At 37.4% G+C, this 18,722-nt stretch overlaps 1 protein-coding gene across 3 annotated transcripts in view; it reads left to right on the top strand.

Moving 5' to 3' along the window:
- The window catches only part of FXR1 (FMR1 autosomal homolog 1), a 38,599-nt gene that overhangs the window by 16,312 nt on the left and 3,565 nt on the right, over nucleotides 1–18,722 (top strand). The window contains exons 5-15 of one of the 3 annotated variants that reach the window (XM_076341309.1): nucleotides 2,130–2,278; nucleotides 2,742–2,835; nucleotides 3,717–3,833; nucleotides 3,933–4,103; nucleotides 9,318–9,396; nucleotides 11,964–12,073; nucleotides 13,043–13,129; nucleotides 13,894–14,101; nucleotides 15,827–15,994; nucleotides 16,689–16,889; nucleotides 17,663–17,743. In XM_076341309.1, the coding sequence (XP_076197424.1) occupies nucleotides 2,130–2,278; nucleotides 2,742–2,835; nucleotides 3,717–3,833; nucleotides 3,933–4,103; nucleotides 9,318–9,396; nucleotides 11,964–12,073; nucleotides 13,043–13,129; nucleotides 13,894–14,101; nucleotides 15,827–15,994; nucleotides 16,689–16,889; nucleotides 17,663–17,743 (1,465 nt within the window). Of the gene's footprint in view, nucleotides 1–2,129; nucleotides 2,279–2,741; nucleotides 2,836–3,716; nucleotides 3,834–3,932; nucleotides 4,104–9,317; nucleotides 9,397–11,963; nucleotides 12,074–13,042; nucleotides 13,130–13,893; nucleotides 14,102–15,790; nucleotides 15,995–16,688; nucleotides 16,890–17,662; nucleotides 17,744–18,722 lie in introns of all 3 variants that reach the window. The other 2 variants (XM_076341308.1, XM_076341310.1) reach the window with 2 other exon arrangements.

The following is an 18,722-nucleotide window of genomic DNA, read 5'->3' as shown; positions in this document are numbered from 1 at the left end:
AGAAATGTAAGTTGAAATCACTTTGGAATGGCCCATGCTGCATTACACAACTGAGGGTTGTCTTTTTATAGCTGAGCAAGTCACTTCCATTATTAGTAGTTAAATTGCTTGGAGGACTGTATGCATGCATAAGAACAGGACTTCTAACATTCCTACTTTGTGAATGGAACTTGGTGCTAAAAATTAAGTAAAGCAGTACACTTGTGGTTAAAGTCAGTGTTTAAACTCTATAAATTAAGCAGCTATCCATGTGTGTTGCTATGGGTTCTTTTTTGTGTATGTATTTCTACTGAGTGTAGTAGAAAGACACTGCTTTAGTTGGTTTGCTTTTACTTATGTCAGGTTTGTGTTTTACCATTGACTCTTGGAGTTACACCTGCAAAGTAACTTGTAGATTCAGACACGTAAGTGTATAGAGCTATGGCAGGGTCTGATACAGTCTCATTAAAGCTTTTTGTGAAATGACAGAGAGAGAATTTAACTTTGTAGTAGGAAGGGTCCTGAGTTTTGACTTCTGTATTAGATTCCTAAAACCAAAGGAAACAGGGTTGAGAAAAAAAAAAAATTGTCCAATTTCTGGTATTGCTTAAAAACTCTGTGAGGGCAAGGTGGGGATAAACAGTTATCAGAGGAAGATTCTGTGTCTTGATCCTTGCAGATGAACAGCTTGTTAAGAAAACAAGAGAAAAGGAGACAAATTGATTTAAATGATAGAATTTGTCATTTGGGGCTAATCTGCTTCTCTTACATATCACAGAAACTTGGAATTTTACTATCGGTTACCTTGCTATGTTGCTTATTTCAAAAAAGGTAGTGAAAGAAAAATTTTTAGTTCTGAATTTAAATGCAGTTTTATCCAGTTCTTACTTTTCCAGTATTTTTGACAGGAAAAAAAAATGATTTTTCATCCTCAGATGGCTGGTATCTTTATACAGCATTGTCAAATTAGTTATTTTATGGAATTGTCCCCCCCAAAAAACCTCACAGTTCAATTTTGGCTTCTTTGTACAGTCTTTAACATTGTTCTATTTTCACATTTGTTTTCCTCAAAGTAAATGTGAAATTCATAAACAACCCATGTATCTAACAATAGTTAGCTTTGTGATTGTTCTGATAACCAGAATTATCTTTAACTACAGGAGTTAATTTTTTAAAGCGTAGGGTGGTAGTTCTCTTAAATTTAGTTGTCTGTTTAGTATTTATTTTTCATTATTATTACTTAACTTGTTTTGTGATACGTTTCAAAGCAGCTTTATATGATTAGGATAACACCTAAGCTAAACTTAAAGCTTGAAATTGGAAAATAGCATGTGGAAAAGTATGTCACAACCTTAGTGATTTACTTTTTCCTGATACTTGAGTAAATTGTGTGTGTTGACAAAAATGGATACTAGCTTTGAGGGAGGAAGAGGAGAAAGTACTGCTGCACTCCTAAATTGTGCACAGGTGGAAGGGAAGACAGGAGAAGGCTGCCTCCCTAACACAAAGCCAGGCTTGGGGGAAAACTCTGCACACAAGCTTCTTTATGCTTTCATGTGTTGGGTGGAAGTGTAGGAGTAGATTATTGGTAGCTGTTAAATCTTCTTAGTTCTCTTGCCTTCCTAAATTTGGGATAGTGTGTATCAAAAGGAAAATAAAAATTTGGTCTTTTTGATCTTCCATGATTCACAGGTGGTTTGCCCATTGAATCAGTGGATTTGTCTCTTTTTTTTTTTTTTTAATTGTTGCAGAGCAGATATTTCAGTGAAGAATAAGTTATGTTGTTATGTTTGCTTCTCTATTAGGTATTTTTTAGAATTAGAGCTCCAGTAAACATTTAGAATTTTGGAACTTGAACTGGACTAAAGCAGATATTTGAGGAGGTATGAGCATGAGAAAAATCAATAAAAGGTGCTTTTGTGGGGGACTGAAATTATGCTGATATGGTGCTCTGACTTCACTGAAGTATCAGATGGGTGCTGAAATATGTCCAGGCTCATTTGTGAATAATTGTAGCATTATATCAACTCAGATTTATGTTTTAGTCTGTATATTCATATTTTGTACTTTCTTGGTGATGCTGGTAATGTTACTATGTCTTTGTTCCTTACTGAAGTTACCATTTAAAAAAAAAAAAAATTCTTCCATAGTTTTATGTCATTGAATATGCTGCTTGTGATGCCACTTACAATGAAATTGTCACTTATGAACGACTCCGACCTGTGAATCAAAATAAAACTGTCAAAAAGAACACCTTTTTCAAGTGCGCAGTGGATGTTCCTGAAGATCTGAGAGATGCGTGAGTAGCTCTGCACACTTTAATAAGTCATTTACTGTATTTGAGGGGGGGGAAACCCTACTTGGCTTATATTTTAGAGGCAAATTTACAGGTCCATGAAGAACCTTAAGGGTGGCTATGGCTGCAGTAGCTGGTTTAGAAACTACTGACTGGGATCCCTGCTGAGCTTTTGAGTTGGAGACAAAAAGCAAGTTCTGAGATGGGAGCTTCAGGTGTTGCTTTAGGCTTGTACAGGTGATGCACTCACAGTGGGCCTCTGGTACTGAGACTTGCCAAATAACCATGATGGCATACAGTCCACAGAGAAATAAGCTCTGGAACCATGTTAAGGAGAATGGGAATTTGCCAGTTTCTGAGCAGTCTTTGCCATAAACTACTCTGAAACGTTCTTGGTTCTGATCATGATATTACATGTTCTGCTCTGATGCAGCTTGTTGAAATAACAATCATTTTGTCTTCTCAGGTGTGCTAATGAAAATGCACATAAAGATTTCAAGAAAGCTGTGGGAGCATGTCGAATTTTTTATCATGCTGAAACTGCTCAACTAATAATACTGGTAAGTAATTATTTCTATGTAAATGTTGCATGAATTTTCAGTATATTATTTATGGGAAGTATATAGCCAGCTGTATATTTGTATGGAAAATGGTTTAACTTGTCAAGCTATGTAAATTGTGAGAGATGTGCTATAAGTAGATGTGTTTAAATTTAACCTTTGGGGGTAGGCCTTTTGGAGGGACTATAAGGACTGCGCTGCATACAGCCTAAATTTAGGAGCAGCTTTCAGTCTGATTGTTTTTATGATTTTTGTCATCCACAACTGAGTGGTGGTTCACTGATTTGCGCAGCTAACTCTAGCTTAACTGTGCTCTGGGGCAGCAGATTTACCCCCATACTGTATTACACTGTGCACTTTGACACTGGTGCTGAACTGCACCAGTTCAGCATAGCCATTAAGGAATTGTTCACTTAGATTCTTCTGTGACGGTTTTCTCTTTATTACATAGACTTTTCCCAGCATTAGTTTCTCTTCACAGTTCTATTTACTTAATGGTACCCACTTGAACCTCACTCTCCAGAATTGTGTTTTCCTGCTTGTTTCCTTAGCTCTGCCATTCAGACAGTGAGTGACAAGTATGTCTATGGTAGAATGATATTTAATTTGTTTGTCTGGGGAACATCAAGAGGAAAGGGTTACTGTGTATATCCAGCAGCAAAATCTTTAGTGTAAATGTATGCTGTGAGTGAGAACAGAAAATTGTTGGTTTGCGAGGTGGTGCTGAATTTCTCATGCTTTGTTTTGAGAAGGAATAATATCCATGTAAGTTCTGGAAATTCAGATGATGATTATGATTTAGTTTAAATAGGCTCCTGATTTATCCTTGAAATGTGGATTCACTTAAAAAAATGAAACTTCATGTTCCTTCTCTTTTGTAGTCTGCCAGTGAAGCAACAGTGAAGCGAGTGAATATACTGAGTGACATGCATTTGCGCAGCATTCGTACCAAACTTATGCTTATGTCAAGAAATGAAGAAGCTACAAAACACTTAGAAGTAAGCCGTAGCTTGTAATTCTTGTTGCTTGAAACTGAGCACATAACTGTACATTACATTGAGTGCACGTGGATGAGTCTTACTTTGTTTTTCCTTCAGTGCACAAAACAGCTTGCTGCAGCATTTCATGAGGAATTTGTAGTCAGAGAAGATTTAATGGGACTTGCAATAGGAACACATGGCAGTAACATACAACAAGCCAGAAAGGTTCCAGGAGTTACTGCCATAGAACTCGAGGAGGATACTGGTACTTTCAGAATCTACGGAGAGGTAAGGGGGAGACTTTGTATGGATCTGATGAGCATTTCATTCTCTGTCTGCCTTTAGAGTGGTGAGAGCTGTACCCAGAACTAAGAACTGGAAATAGCTGAGTAGTTGTCTGAGTGTCTATATGCATGTTCACACTGTGGCAGCTTGTACTACATGTATTTGAAACACAAGACTTCATTGCAGTGGTGACCTCCGTAAGATGTGTTCTGTCCTAATCAATCCATGTCCTGATGCACAAATTCTATAACTGCACTGTAGATTTCAGTCAACTTGAGAGGTATAATTTGCTGCTATTTTACTTGATCACAGATTTTTTTTTTTTCTTTCCTTCAGACTGTATATGCTGTTCTTGTTGGTTCTTCCCCTCCCTCCTTTCTAGTTCATGTGTGTTTTGCTGCGTGGTGTCTGCTCCTCTAACCTAGCCAAATGTGTTAAAGCCTGTATCTGCTGCTTCTAACCCTTTTATTTTGGCAATTTTATGCTGGCTTTGGCAAAATAATACTGGTTTGCTCCGAGTTAATTCCATCTGTGCGACTCTTACCTGATGTGCTTTAAATCTCAGAAGTGCCTTGAAATGTAGCTGGTCTTTGGACCAAAACAATGATCCATTCAGGAGGCAGAAGAGCAATGACAAAGATGCCACTGTCACCGGGGCACTGTCAGAACATTTCTTCAGGGTTTTTATCCCATGTTACCAACTCTACAGGTGCCACTAACACCTGAGTCTCTGGTGTTAACACTTTTAGAAATTCTTGGTTGTCTACTGTTTCAGGAGTCTGTGGTCTTTAATTATGCTTCATGCATGTCAGGAGTAGAACCTGGTTGTGATCCAAGGGTCAGATGAAGTTGATATTGCTGAGAGGACAAAATTCTGCACTCTTCAGTACCTCTGAAGTTCTGTGTCCTTTCTTTGGAAACCTTAAACACTTCAGGGTATCAGGATGGCAACAGATCCTTTGACCTAGTACTACTAGTAAATCACATCTCACAGTTCACGAACTGGACGAGTTTAAACACAGCAGAATGTCTAGTGTGTTCCAGTTTCAGTCTCTTTAATGTGAATGATGCGATGCTGAAACTTGTGGAAAGGTTATGACCGTCAGCAGCCTCTTAGAGTAGTGCACAGCCATGATTATAAAGACCAGATGCCCTCTAAATAAAAATGCCTTTAGGCACATCCAGCCTTGTCCTTCCTAGAAGTGATAGCTGCTTCTAAAAAAGCCAGGCAACCTAAATACTCCACGTGATGAGGGCTTCAACATCTGCATATACTTGTGTACTCTTTTTACCTCTTTTCAGCTGAAGTTGGCAAGCAGCCAGGCCCTAATGGCTGAATGTACGGACAGACAATTTTAGGCTATGAGATGTGTGGGAGTAGAGATCCAGTGTCCTTGACGTTGTAGTCAGGGTCTGAGGGTCTCCCATAGCTAACGTTTTGCATACAAATAAAAGTTCAGTGTTGCTCAGGGCCAGAATTTTTGAGGGAAGGAACAGGGAGATAAATTTTAAAGAATAACGGAAATCTGTATGATTAGAAGGAAGCTAAACTGTATGGGATGCTGTTCATGCTTTTTCCTTGTCTGATCAAGACCACTTTGATTCCAAGACCCTTCCCCTTCTGCCTGAACTGCTGCTTGTGATAGTTGTTACGAAGACCACAGTACTGTGAACTTCAGAGTTTGGACAGTGAGTGGCTATCCCTACTTTTGAAATCTTGTGCTTCCCCGGGAGGGAGAGCCTTGTCAGAAACAGCAAAGTTTCTCTTAGGCATTCATTACTGGCAAAATTGAATTGCATTCAATTCTTGTGCAATTCTTAACACTTGAGCTTCTTCCTCCTTATACTAGTTTTTTAGCATACTTAACTGTATGATAACTGTTCCTTTGGATAGAAGGATAGCAAGATCCTATCTATCCCGGCTTTTTCAGGAGACACTTACTTCTTGTTTTCTCTTTGGAGAAAACAAGAAAACTCATTTTCCCTTTAGAGCTTTTATGAGCTCAGTTCCATTTAAACTAGGAGACTAATATGCCTTTTATTTTATTTCTTGAAAAAAGACTTGTATGACAATGGAAAAAGCATTGTTCCCTGCCATGACTTAGGAGGGCTTTGTCTTTATCTGCATGGGGATGAGGCTTTTCGAATGATTCCCAGAGGTAGTTTTGTTTTTTCCATTAGGGAAGGACTAAAAGAGCTACCAGGTCTTTGGAGAGACTTTCGAAACCTTGTCTCAGACACTGTTGTGAGACTCCTGAGACAGATCCACCATTTGTAATAGGAATGCGCTCCACCAGCATGTAGCCACTAGATCTACGTTAGTGACTGTTACAAAACATTTTCCCTAATCTGCAGCCATACAGTTCTTGTTTGACACTCTCATTTAGAACTATCCTGCTGCAAAAGGTATAGTGCTGAGTTTAGAAAAATACCCTGCATTTAATCTGTTAGAGACTTCAGGTAACCTGGACGTGTCTTGATTGTATGGGCTACTATGTGAAGTAACCAAAGCATGAATGGACGTGTAGACTGTCGTTCAAAGTTAGAAAGGTAGTTATTAGTAGCTGGAACTCTTTGAGGTCTTTAATCCATGCGCACATTGATTTTTAGAGAGAGAGAGAGAAATTATTTTTCTTTTCTGAATTACTGACTGTGAGGAACTGAGAATACGTTGTCCAAATCAGCTTTATATGTTGTCTCATGTTGGGGTGTGAATGAGTCATCCAGGTTGTACTTGCACAAAAATTCTGAGTGCTTGTGGGAAAGGGTAGATGTGCATATGGGTGCACTGGAGAACTGCTGTTACTGGCAGTGGTTTATTTTCTCATCCTGACTCTGCTTCTGTGAAAGCAGTCACTGTTCCTTCATCTTTATTTGAGAAAGAATTGATAAACATACTTCTGAGGCAGGATGTTGTGAACTCTTTAGTTAATTGTGTCCTATTTGTCGAGTTCGTTGAAGGTGAAAAATTGCTAACGTGTTGAAGTTTGTGTCATTTTAGCAGTTGTTTTGAGTATGCAGCATAGCCTCTGCTCCCCCCAATGACTTCCTGTTCATCTGTTTTCCATGCTTTATTGCTTGTTTCATTATCGTGAAATCCAATTTGCCCACGTTTCTCTTGCTGTCATTTTGACCTCTGCCAGAAGTAGAGGTTTATAAATTTTTTTGTTCTTCTAGGACTTCCCTAATTTGATTGAAAGATGCAGGAGCTGGTGGTAGTTTTATTTCACGTGTTGCCTAAAAAAATTACAGATGAAAGGGCTGAGGCATTAGTGTAAAATGGAAACTGTGCTCAAAAGCCATCATTACTGACTAGATGCTGATATTTGTTCCTTAATTCTGCACTTTTGCTGTTGCTAATCTGAAGCTTTGTTTCTTTTTTCAGCATCTGTGTAGCCTCAACTAACTGTCAATTTCTGTCATTTAATAATAAAACTATAAGATAGCATTTATAGGAGTTCTTCCCACTAACTAATGCCACTATCCTATCTTGGTAGATGAACTGTGGCCAGAAACCAGCATTCTGGAAGGAGAGTGCCTTAGTTGTAATATTACTTACAATGTAGAGGTGGTATGATTAGGACAGATTCCTTAGTGTAGTACGCCATTTTAGCGATCACTGTAGAGTTCAGGTTGCACTAGTGTAATTTGTCTTGCAGTTACAGGAGAGAGTTTGTCTGAAGGTGCTTGTTATTCAGGCTTAGTTTCCTGTCAAGCTTAAGACGAGAGTAACAGAAGTAGAAGAATTTTTGTAGAGAAAACAGAAAACTTCCTACCTGCAGCCAGTTCTGAACAGGCTTGGTGTGCTGTGTCTGTATGCTCCTATACCTTCCTGCAGTGCTCTTGCTCCTTTGAATCCCCAGTTTGCCTGACTGCTGCCAGATTCTCCTGTAGAGCTGTGCTCTGAACATAGCCTCCCAGCCTTTCTGCAGCGAGTCCCTTTCCTGAAGATACAAGCGGGTTGTGTGGTGGGCAAGCCTTGTGAGTGTGTGCACACCTAGAGGAGTAGCTACTTTTGTCATTTTGGCAGCGCTTATTCACTGAGGATTAATGTGTATTTGCAAACAGTACTCGGTATTAAGACTTGCATGCAAAATGGATCTGTTACAGCAAAGGTTCTGTGACTGATTTTGTTTTCTTTCCATTCTCTTGAATACTGAGTAAGAGAACAGAAACTTCGTAGAGGAGAGAACTTCTAACGGCTGTTTTATTTAGGCTGTTCTGAAAAATCAGTGCACCTTTCTTAAGGAAAAGGCTGTAAAGCCAGTCACTGCTTACAGTGAGCCTGTAAAGCTCTGTGGAGAGATTGCTCTTCAACCTTGGAAATGTCTTATCTTTATCAGGTGACATAATCTTTAGATACTGTCAAGAGACAAACGAATCTAAAATTCATTTTCTTCTTCCCCATTTTTCCACATGTAGTCCTCTGGGAAATGTAATAGTGTATTACACGTTAAAAACTACGCTAAAAATGGCAAAAGAAATTTTAATTGCTGAAATTATCGATGGTAGCACAGTTTCTGTGGAGAAAAACTGGATGCTTCCAAAGCAGTTTAGAGGAAAATGCAGAGGTTAAGCTATAGTTTTATGGCTTGCCCATCTAATCACAGCCATATGATTATCATTCATTGCAAAGTCAGATGAAATGAGATACATGATCTAAAGTTTCTTTATAACATAGTATTCTTGTAAGCTGAAGTTTTTATGAATGCTGGTAGGACCTCTTACAAATTTATTTCTTTTAAGTACAGAATCTTTGTGATAATTATTATATTGTTTTTTATAAATGGATATTGATTTTTTTTTTTAATAAACGGATTCTAGATTTGAAAATTGTCTTGATTTTCAAGAAAGAATATAATTAGCTGGTTTTTCCCAATTAATGTCTACCAGAAACTGCCTCAAGATATACCTGTAAGATATTTTATGTCTGTGGTTTACTTATCATAAGTTGCAGATAGTATTTTAAAATGTCTTAAAATAGCATGGAAAAAGCTGTTTTATTCACTACTGATGCTTTGCTTTGCTACTGAATTTTGTTTCTGGGCACTTTAATTATTTCTTTAACATTTAGTTCAAAACTACATTAATCTTGTCTCTATTCCTCTCTTTTTGAAAACAAGTTTGACGTTTGGAAGACTTGCAGCTGTTGCTACAAGGTTTTATTTTTAACATATATTCACAAATAAACTCCATTTTTTTTAAATTCATTTCCAGACTGCTGATGCAGTAAAAAAGGCTAGAAGTTACTTGGAATTTGTGGAGGATTTTATTCAAGTTCCCAGAAATCTTGTTGGTATGTAATACTGCTAAAACTTGAAGACTTGGGGAAAGGGAGCCTAATCAGCATGACTCTGCGAAGAAGACTTAGATGCCAGTACAATATTTGATTTCTCCATTTAAGCAGAAAGTGATTAATCTTTTAAAACTATATGCATCAGGGAATTATTAAGAAATTACATATGTTATTGTTGAATAATACTTTGTTGGGATTTTAACACTTAAAATGGTTTGATTACAGACTTGTACAATCTAATTTAATGGTAATATTAGAAGTTCAGATTCTAGTAAGAAAATTATTTGCTAAATTGACTACTTAGAAGTCCTGAAATTAAATTCCAAAATTTAATATGGAAGTACTACAGTAGATTTGCAAGAATGACGCAAGACAATTCTCATGTTATTGCTCCCTCCTGGGTTCAGATTTGGTAGAGGTGGTGGTTGGACGGTGTTGAGCTCCTGTATAAATCAGCAGTGCTTGTCAGTCTCATCCTCAGTCCAGAAGTGGGCATTTTTCCATGTTTGAGTTTTATGAAGGTGTAGCTTCCCAAAACTTGTAAATGAGTTTTATGGTAGCTTCTGTATCATAAGCTACCCTACCTAAAGGTGGGGTTAACCTCTGTTCCTCTTCAAGAGCAAAACACGTCTTTCTCTAGTCCAGTCTTCACAGGGTACTTTTCCATTTCCCTCATTCTACTCCTCTCAGCCTGCTGGTTGTGCTCTCTGAGTCTGGCAGCTTCCCACTCTACATTGCCAGCTCATGGGCAATGCAAGTATGAAGGGAGTATTAAGAGTGCAGGTGTTGCACCTGATTCAACAGCAGTTTGGGTTATCCAAAGCAGAAATTAAAAGCTGTGCTTTAACCTCCTATAGGTTTGGGCTTAGAGCTTGCATTATAGACTAGGTAATTTAAATAATTCATGGGCAAACTCCTAAAAATCAGACTGTCAAGGTTTTATAACTTGAGCAAGTTAAGGTGTAGCGTTTTGTTGGGTTTTTTAACAAGACCTCTGCAAATTATGTATCTGATGCAACTTGATTCTCTCATCTACCGAATGTTAAAGCTTGTTTTAACATTCAGCAAATTAATTGATAATTTGTACATGAACATGTGTTTTTCTGTAATCTCATTCAGCAAACCTAGCTGAACCAAGGAATTTGCTAAATCTAATATTTTACAAATTGAGGTTTTTGAGGATTTTGGATAGCATTCTACCTAACATGAATATACCTATATGGGAATCACAGCACTAGTCATAGTAATGCATTTAACTGAAAACGCTACTTTTAAACAATTACAATACCAATTTATGATGAAGGCAGACATCTTGCTCAAATCACCTATGGTCATATATGTAAGCAGGCATATATTTAGCTACACTTTATGAAGACACCCAAGTTAAAAGAAGTGTAGTGACCATTAATGACTCAAATTGAAGGTATCGCACTATGCCCAATGCATTTTCTTCTGTACCGAGAGAGAAGAGTGCCATCTACTGAATTGCCAATTTCAGCTACTGAAGCTCCTTGGGACTGAGGACTTTTTCCCAAATACTGGCTAACCATTATCCACAGAAAAATGCTTAACGCTATAATGAGTGTGGTTTATTTTAGTAGCAGTAACAGGATTACTGTGCAAAATGAGATTGTAGGCATACAGAATGATTAGCTGTACCATGTTTTTTTAAGACAAAAAGGTACAAAGGAAACCTGCACTATTTGAACTCTTGAGGAAAGGAAACAATTTTTAATTGCAATTTTTGAGCTTTACTTTGTATCATGTTTGATACCTGCTGTAAAGAATGTTCTTTATGGAATATTGTGCCACACGCTTTTGGCTGTACACTCTTTTTTCAGAGGTTCTACCTTCCTTTACTCATAATTTAAACATAAATGTTTTTTAGTGCCAGATATCTGTAGCTGGGATGAAGAAATGTTTCTGCATAACTTTAGATGAGGAAGAGCTAAAATCTTTTAGTAAGGGGGCAATGAGTCACTTTTTTGAGATTTAAACACACAAGTCCTGAAGAACCTTTTGGTTTAGATCCCACACGTGATCTCAAAATAAATATTTTAAAGGTAATATGGGAAGTATGGATAGTACTCATGTTTGTTGTAAAGGCAAAATTAATTTTCAGAAAACAATTATGTAGTTTTATACTTTTTTTTTTAAAGAGTCTCCCAACAAACATATATTGAATATGCCCGTCAAAATGTCAGGAAAGATTGAATGAATTTAAAGTAGGCATTTGCAAAACTTTTGTGCCATTTTACTCTTAATCTGGTTCTATTTGAAACTTGTGTGTAGTAGTGATCTTCATCGATACTTGTCATTCTATGCTTTTTTTTTTTTTCCCCCCTCCCAATTTTGGAAGTTTTCACCTCTTTCGTCTGGCACAGTGTGGGGTATTCTTTGGGGTTTTTTGTACCTGTGTGAAGTAAGAGAAAACTTAGAAACAAAGTGAACGGTAAAGGAGGGTTAGGTGTTTGTTACAATTATGTTATACATAACTTACAATATGAAGAAACCCGTTAAAATATTTTGCACACGGGTGCAAAATTAACCATTCTTGCCCTCTGAAGGAAAAGTTATTGGAAAAAATGGAAAAGTGATTCAGGAGATTGTAGACAAGTCTGGAGTCGTCAGGGTGAGAATTGAAGGAGATAATGAAAATAAACTGCCCCGTGAAGATGTAAGTACTTTACTCTTTCTTCCTATGATTAGGTTTTTATTTTCGAAATCAGTCATGTTGAATCTTTTAATAAAGGTTGTGTAGGAAAATACATGCAGAAAGTGAGAATTTCTGGGGCATGACTCAAATGAGTTAAAGTGCTACCTTATGGCATCAGAATGGGATTGGTGTTTCATCTCTGCATCATTACGCAGTTTATAAACACAGCCTTCGTGGCCTATGCATCCATTTTTTTTTTTCATGGCCAACCTGTAATGGTGGTGATATCCATGTTACAAAAACAAGGTGTCTGTGATTTGGTAGTTTTCTAGGATAGATGCTTGTGGATATTCAACAAAGCCAGTTTTATAACTTTTCTGTGGATATAGAGAGGGCAATTTTTAAGGTTTTTTCAGACTGGCATCTTGCAGTAAATTTTATATGAAACAATTCAAGAAAGGTGTTTTGCTGCTGAAGCAAGACTTTTTTTTTTTTTAACTTCCTCCTATATGTATTTTAGCCGCATAACTAATTTGGGATTGATAGTGTTAATAGTGTTCGCATATTTTAAATATATGAGAACATAAGCTAAAATCTTCTAAAGGTACTTCATCTTGTGAAGTTGGTTTAATTAACCACTGGACACTTCTTGGTAAACTATGGATGCTTCTACACACCTACTGTGATAAACACACACAGCAATTTTGTTAGCAGAGGGCAATATAAACACTGTATGTCAAGTTACCTCAACTGCCAGAATAGGTTGTTGGGAAAGCTTGATAGTCTTAAGTCCTTAACATGTAAGCCCCTATCCTCACCCCAGTCTGAGCTCTGTCTAGTGCATCTTTGCACCCCAAGATCCAGTTACTGTCTTTGCTTGTTTAGCTCACTTTTGTAATTTAAACAGACTTTTTAATAATTTAAACGGAAAGCATTGTTTTGATGATAACGTTCTTCCTGAAAGTAAGATCTGACGTTTTGTTTCTATAGGGAATGGTACCGTTTGTATTTGTTGGTACTAAAGAAAGCATTGGAAACGTCCAAGTTCTTTTAGAATACCACATCGCGTATCTAAAGGTAAGTGTATTTCAGGAGAAAGAATCTGTAGAGGAAACCTTGGTTGAAGTAACAGAATTTTTTAATAACAACTTCAGTGGGATTTGCAGTTGATAAACTCTTCTCTCTATATCGGGATTTAAGGTTTGGTGCCTTGAACCCACCCCTTGCCCATAGGTGTTATGGAGGCCTTTAAATATATTATCATGGTCACTTAGTACTGTTGGTGTTGAAAGGATTGGGCTGTAAAGAACACTGGTTTAAGTGGCATTTGAGAAGTAATACGCAAATTTTTTTGCCTGTGTTAGCATTCTGTTGTTCTGAGGTTAATGCTCTCTTGGGGTAGGATGGAATTTCTAATAGTAACACACTAATACTACATAGTATTAGAACAATTATCCATCTAGATTAGTTGGCTTTGTATGGAGTTGTGGTGTTGACTTAACAAAAATAATGAATGAATTTGAATCATGTTACTTTGTCAGTTTGCTTTTTTTAAATTTGACTAGAAAACGTGTGGTGAAGTGTAGTTAAGAAAGGTAATAATAGTCTTATCACCATGCTGAAAGACTTTTTTTTTTAAGAGGAAGGTTTTAGGTTTCTTCTGAAACTCAGAGATTGCAGAACTCGGTTGAATTCTGCTATTTGCAATCACCTTCAAGGTGGTGTTAACTCTCCTACAGGAATGCTAGTTCTTAAGATGACTGGTCGGACAATGGTATTTTGTGAGGGGAAAGAACATTTCTTTATCAGAAATTTTTTTGTTGTTGTTTCCTTTTATGTAGGAGGTAGAACAACTAAGACTGGAAAGGCTCCAGATTGATGAACAATTGCGTCAGATTGGTATGGGTTTCAGACCTTCTTCCGCTAGAGTTCCTGAAAAAGAAAAGGGTTATACAACTGATGAGAGCACCCTCTCCTCAGTGCAAGGTTCCAGATCCTACAGTGGAAGAGGGAGAGGCCGCAGAGGCCCCAATTACACATCTGGTTACGGTGAGTTTTCTTGAGCGTTTGTTGAGCAAGTCCTCAGTATACTTTTGAAACCATAACTGTCTCTAGATCTCTTTGTGTTCAGCATAGCTGAATGAAGGTAGGGTTGAAAATGTAGAATTGCCATTTTCTTTTTTACATAGCTCAAAACACCTAGTTAGATTTACATTCTTGTTGAAATTAAGTTTTAAATTGAAAAAATGAGCAAACAGATGATCTTCAACAGTAGCAGTTGTATCATACAAAGCTGGGAAAGAGCAAGAGGTACAGATACTCTTCAGGAGACACAAGTAAAAAAAAAAAAAATCTGTAGTTAGCATTATTTGTTTTGAGGAGGAAAAAAATGCTTGTCTGTGATCATGGCCATCTTATGAATGTATTTTTGAAAAGTAAAGCAAAATACTTAAAAATGGAGACAGCACAAAGTCCTTTTTTCTTTTTTTTTTTTCTTTAATTTGGTCAGGAACTAACTGGATTTGTTTAAGATGTAGTGAAATATTCTGATGGATTTTTACATGAACAAGGAACTGCTATTTAGTTCCCTAGAGGTGTGTGCATTCCCTTTTCATTCAGCAGCAGCTCCCCAAATGGAGGCAGTCTGCATTTGAATATAGACATATTTCACAAAGAAGAATAGATGCTCCTGTAAACGAGGGGGGAGGGGGGGGGAATATGTCTTTATTCCATACAGTAAATAACTCTTGATCATCTACACGTAGCTCACTTCTGTTACAAAATCAGACAGGTTCTTCTTTTGGATTTTATAGTCTGTCACTTACTGTAGCTTCCAGGATCACGCAGCGTTTGTTAGGTTGATTCTGATGATAATGCTAATGATTGTAACTTCATTTTGTACTATTTCCCAATGAATTGTTTGACTAAACTGTAACAAAAGTTGTTCAGTTTGTTTATATACCCACAGACTTTCGTTTGGAAAACTGTGTGTCTGTCGTGTGTGTGTGTGTCCGTCCCCCCCCCCCCCCCAATGGCAAGAATTGTGTGTTAGAACCATATGGGTCTAAATTTCTTTATTCCAGAATGGTTAGTAGGGAGAGTTCCTGGATGTTTAAAATCAATAGTAGGTGTTGAATTTTTAGGTAGTGAAAAGCTGTGTGGGTTTGGTTAGCTCAGAGACAGTGGGATATTATGGACGCTATTTAATATAAACAGTTAAATTGTTCAAGCAGCATCACAACAGCCAGAAGAGGTTGCTTAGCAACAGCCATAAAGTTGTCCTTGGGAATTTCGGAGAAGTTGCCTAGAAACTGCACCAAATGCCTGCAGTGTATACACAAAGAGAGGAAATGCTGTTTAATCCTTGATTTATCCGTGTATGTAAATTACAGTTTTGGTAATCTTTGAGCCCTTATTTCTCATGTTAGTACAAACTAACAGGTTGAGAATGTTAGAAACTTAGGTAACTTACGCTCTATCTATATTTTATATGTGCATATATTTATTTTTATTTATGAGTATATCTAAAATATAAAATTATATATACATTTATATACTTTTATAAGTATATATTAATAAAGTTACTTAATTTCTATATTTGTACATATTTATTTATATAACACATGTATGTATATATAACCAGCCATGCTGGGTAGAAGACTTCTGTGTGAATCTGAAACCAGAATATAATCCCAAATTTCATATTAATTTCCAATTTTCTTTTCCTTCTTGTGCAAGGTACAAACTCTGAGCTCTCTAATCCCTCTGAAACAGAATCTGAGAGAAAAGATGAACTTAGTGACTGGTCCTTGGCAGGAGAAGATGACCGAGAAAGCAGACATCAACGTGACAATAGACGTCGTCCTGGAGGACGAGGACGTAGTGTATCTGGAGGTCGTGGGCGTGGCGGACCTCGTGGCGGCAAGTCATCCATTAGCTCTGGTACTGTGTTTCAAATGTATTTTGAATTTAGTTTCTGTTCCTGGCAATTTTCTGTATAACCTTTTACTATTTTAAAATACTCCATTTTTACATTTACATCTTAATACATTGGGATTTCAGTAGAGCTGTGTGATAGTTCCTTGTCATATGCTGTGTTGTTAGATTTTTATTTGCTTATCTTCTGCTCACAATGATCTTCACTTCCTTCCTCTACTACACATGCATAATAATGATATTCTCAAAATTTCTAAGTCTTTGGCATGTTACCTCTGGCTGCCTTCTGAGTTAAGCTTTTATTTAGATACAGAACGAGAGAAGAAATCATAGAATGGAAGTTATCTTACGTTTTATCAGAATTTGACTAATTCATAACACTTCAATAGTGTCAAAAGTACCATGCTGCTATGAAGTGAAAGGTGTATTTTACACATTTAGCAGTTCTGAGTAAAAGTTCTCTAAATGTCACCTTGGAAGTCTTTGTGAGGAAATAATACACGTGCCTGCTGTGGTGCCTCAGAATACTTACTGTTGGGTTAGAGTCAGAGAGGAACCGGTATGAAATCGTAAGTGCTGTAGTCCTGTGTATTATACCTTTTCGTAAGGTTGCTTTGTATTTTGAAACTTTCAAAAACAGCCTGGAAATTGAATTATATGCAACTCCAGTATCTTAGATGGAAATGTTTTGTTTGTCCAGTGCTTAAAGATCCGGACAGCAACCCTTACAGCTTGCTTGATAACACAGAGTCAGACCAGACTGTGGATACCGATGCTAGTGAATCTCACCACAGTAGTAACCGCCGTAGGAGGTCACGCCGGCGAAGGACTGATGAAGATGCTGTTCTCATGGATGGAATGACAGAGTCTGATACAGCTTCTGTTAATGAGAATGGTTTAGGTATGTAAACAGTTGGATGATAGTCCCCGAACAAGCTGAGAAAAAATGTGTTGTCCATGTAAGTGTAGTGAAACACTTGTTCATTTTTGTTAGTGACGAATCGTTGTTCTGTTAAAGGTTGCTGTCTGATTAAAGAAAGACTTGCTCCATGGCTCTGCCATGAAATCTCCTGTTTATTGAGCTCCACTAGTATTTTCATATGCCTCTTTTGTAAAAACTGTCTGACGGAGACACCAGAGACTAACTTGTTGTTTCCCGTTAGTACTGCCGTTTTCAGAGAAACAGTACTGCTGGATCAGCATTCTGTTTTCTCCTTGGTAACCTCAGTCTCAGTGTAGGAAAGCTACTTAAGTAACTGTCAGTGTGTCTCTACCCACCTTCTGCTTAAGTACTTTTCCCTCAGTAAATTCTCTTGATACTCACTGGGACAAGAATATAATCTGTGGCTTAATAATGTAGGAGAAAACCTCCTCTTTCATGGGTTATGTGGCTAAAATTTTACATATGGTTACTTATTTAATAAATGAAATCTGAGGTCATTAAGCATATGCCTAAATGTTTTAATGAGCCAAGAGCAAAAAAGTAAAATCTAGCTTTTGCATTATTGTGTATGCTTTCAGTATAAAATTATGGTTTTCTTTCAGCCTGTCTTATGTAGCCTGTCTCTTTTAACAGAAGCAATTTTAAATGCCCCATGCTGAAACTGCTGAAGAATTTATTTATTTACTTATTTAATCGTCAGAAATAGTTCATGGTAAACTTTGCAATTGCAGATGATAGTGACAAAAAACCCCAGCGACGCAATCGTAGCCGCAGGCGTCGCTTCAGGGGTCAGGCAGAAGATAGACAGCCAGGTAATTCGAGTGGAGCTGTGGGTAATCTCAGGTCAAAAGCATGAGAGAATGTTGTGTCTGCTGTTTTACATATAGCTGCATAATATAAAAAGGTTACTCAATAACTAATAAGACTACTAGATAAAGATGAAAGATGTTTCCTCTACTAGGAGAACTTACAAAAGTTCTTAATCTGTCTAATGAAACTAATTTATAATGTCTAACTTTTTGCTTGGACATACGAATACGCTTCTGATCCAGTTCTCATTGCAGTCAATAGCCAAACTGCTGTTGACTTCAGTGGTCCAGGATCATGACAAACGTGAAGGTTCACGACCTGCACTCACTTGCATCTGTGCACTCGCATTGAATGTGACACAACCTTTTCAGCACCGGCTGAGAAGCCGAGAGTTGGAATGGCAGGATGTGGGTGCCCTGGCAGAGCACTGTGAGGGAACTCACGTGGCATCTGCCAGTCCCGTGCCCGTATCAAACTGCTGCTATCAGTCCTCGGCTTTTGTGCATATTTGTAAGTCATCTACAAATTGAGGGTGGGAAGGAGGAGGAATTTAAATGAAATTGCATGTTTCCAATTTTTTGTTGTTGTGGCTTGTTGCATTTCTTTTGTGTGTACTAACACTTGAAATGTTAAAAGGTGAACTAGCTCATTTTCAATGTAATGCCCTATTTAGAAAATGCTTGTACATACGTGGCGTAAGGTAGTAACAGAAGGTCTTCTAGATGGACAGGTTCAAAATTTCACCCATATTTGTCTTCCTTTTATCTGTGGCGCTCTTACAGCATTTGATTAAGAAGAAAAAAGTTGTTGCATTACAGTAACTAAAACTTGGGGGAAGAAAAAAAAAACAAACACCCCACCCCCCTAAAAAAAAACCAAACCCAAAGTAACCCATTACTTCTCAACATTCTAGTTTTGTAACAGTGATACCAGTTTATAAAGGGGCAGAAAAAGGAAAAATGGATTTCAGCTTTTAGTTAT

The sequence above is a fragment of the Aptenodytes patagonicus genome, chromosome 6 (assembly GCF_965638725.1).
Source record: "Aptenodytes patagonicus chromosome 6, bAptPat1.pri.cur, whole genome shotgun sequence".
NCBI classification, from domain to species: Eukaryota; Metazoa; Chordata; class Aves; order Sphenisciformes; family Spheniscidae; genus Aptenodytes; species Aptenodytes patagonicus.
This window is presented reverse-complemented; position numbering and strand designations above follow the sequence as displayed.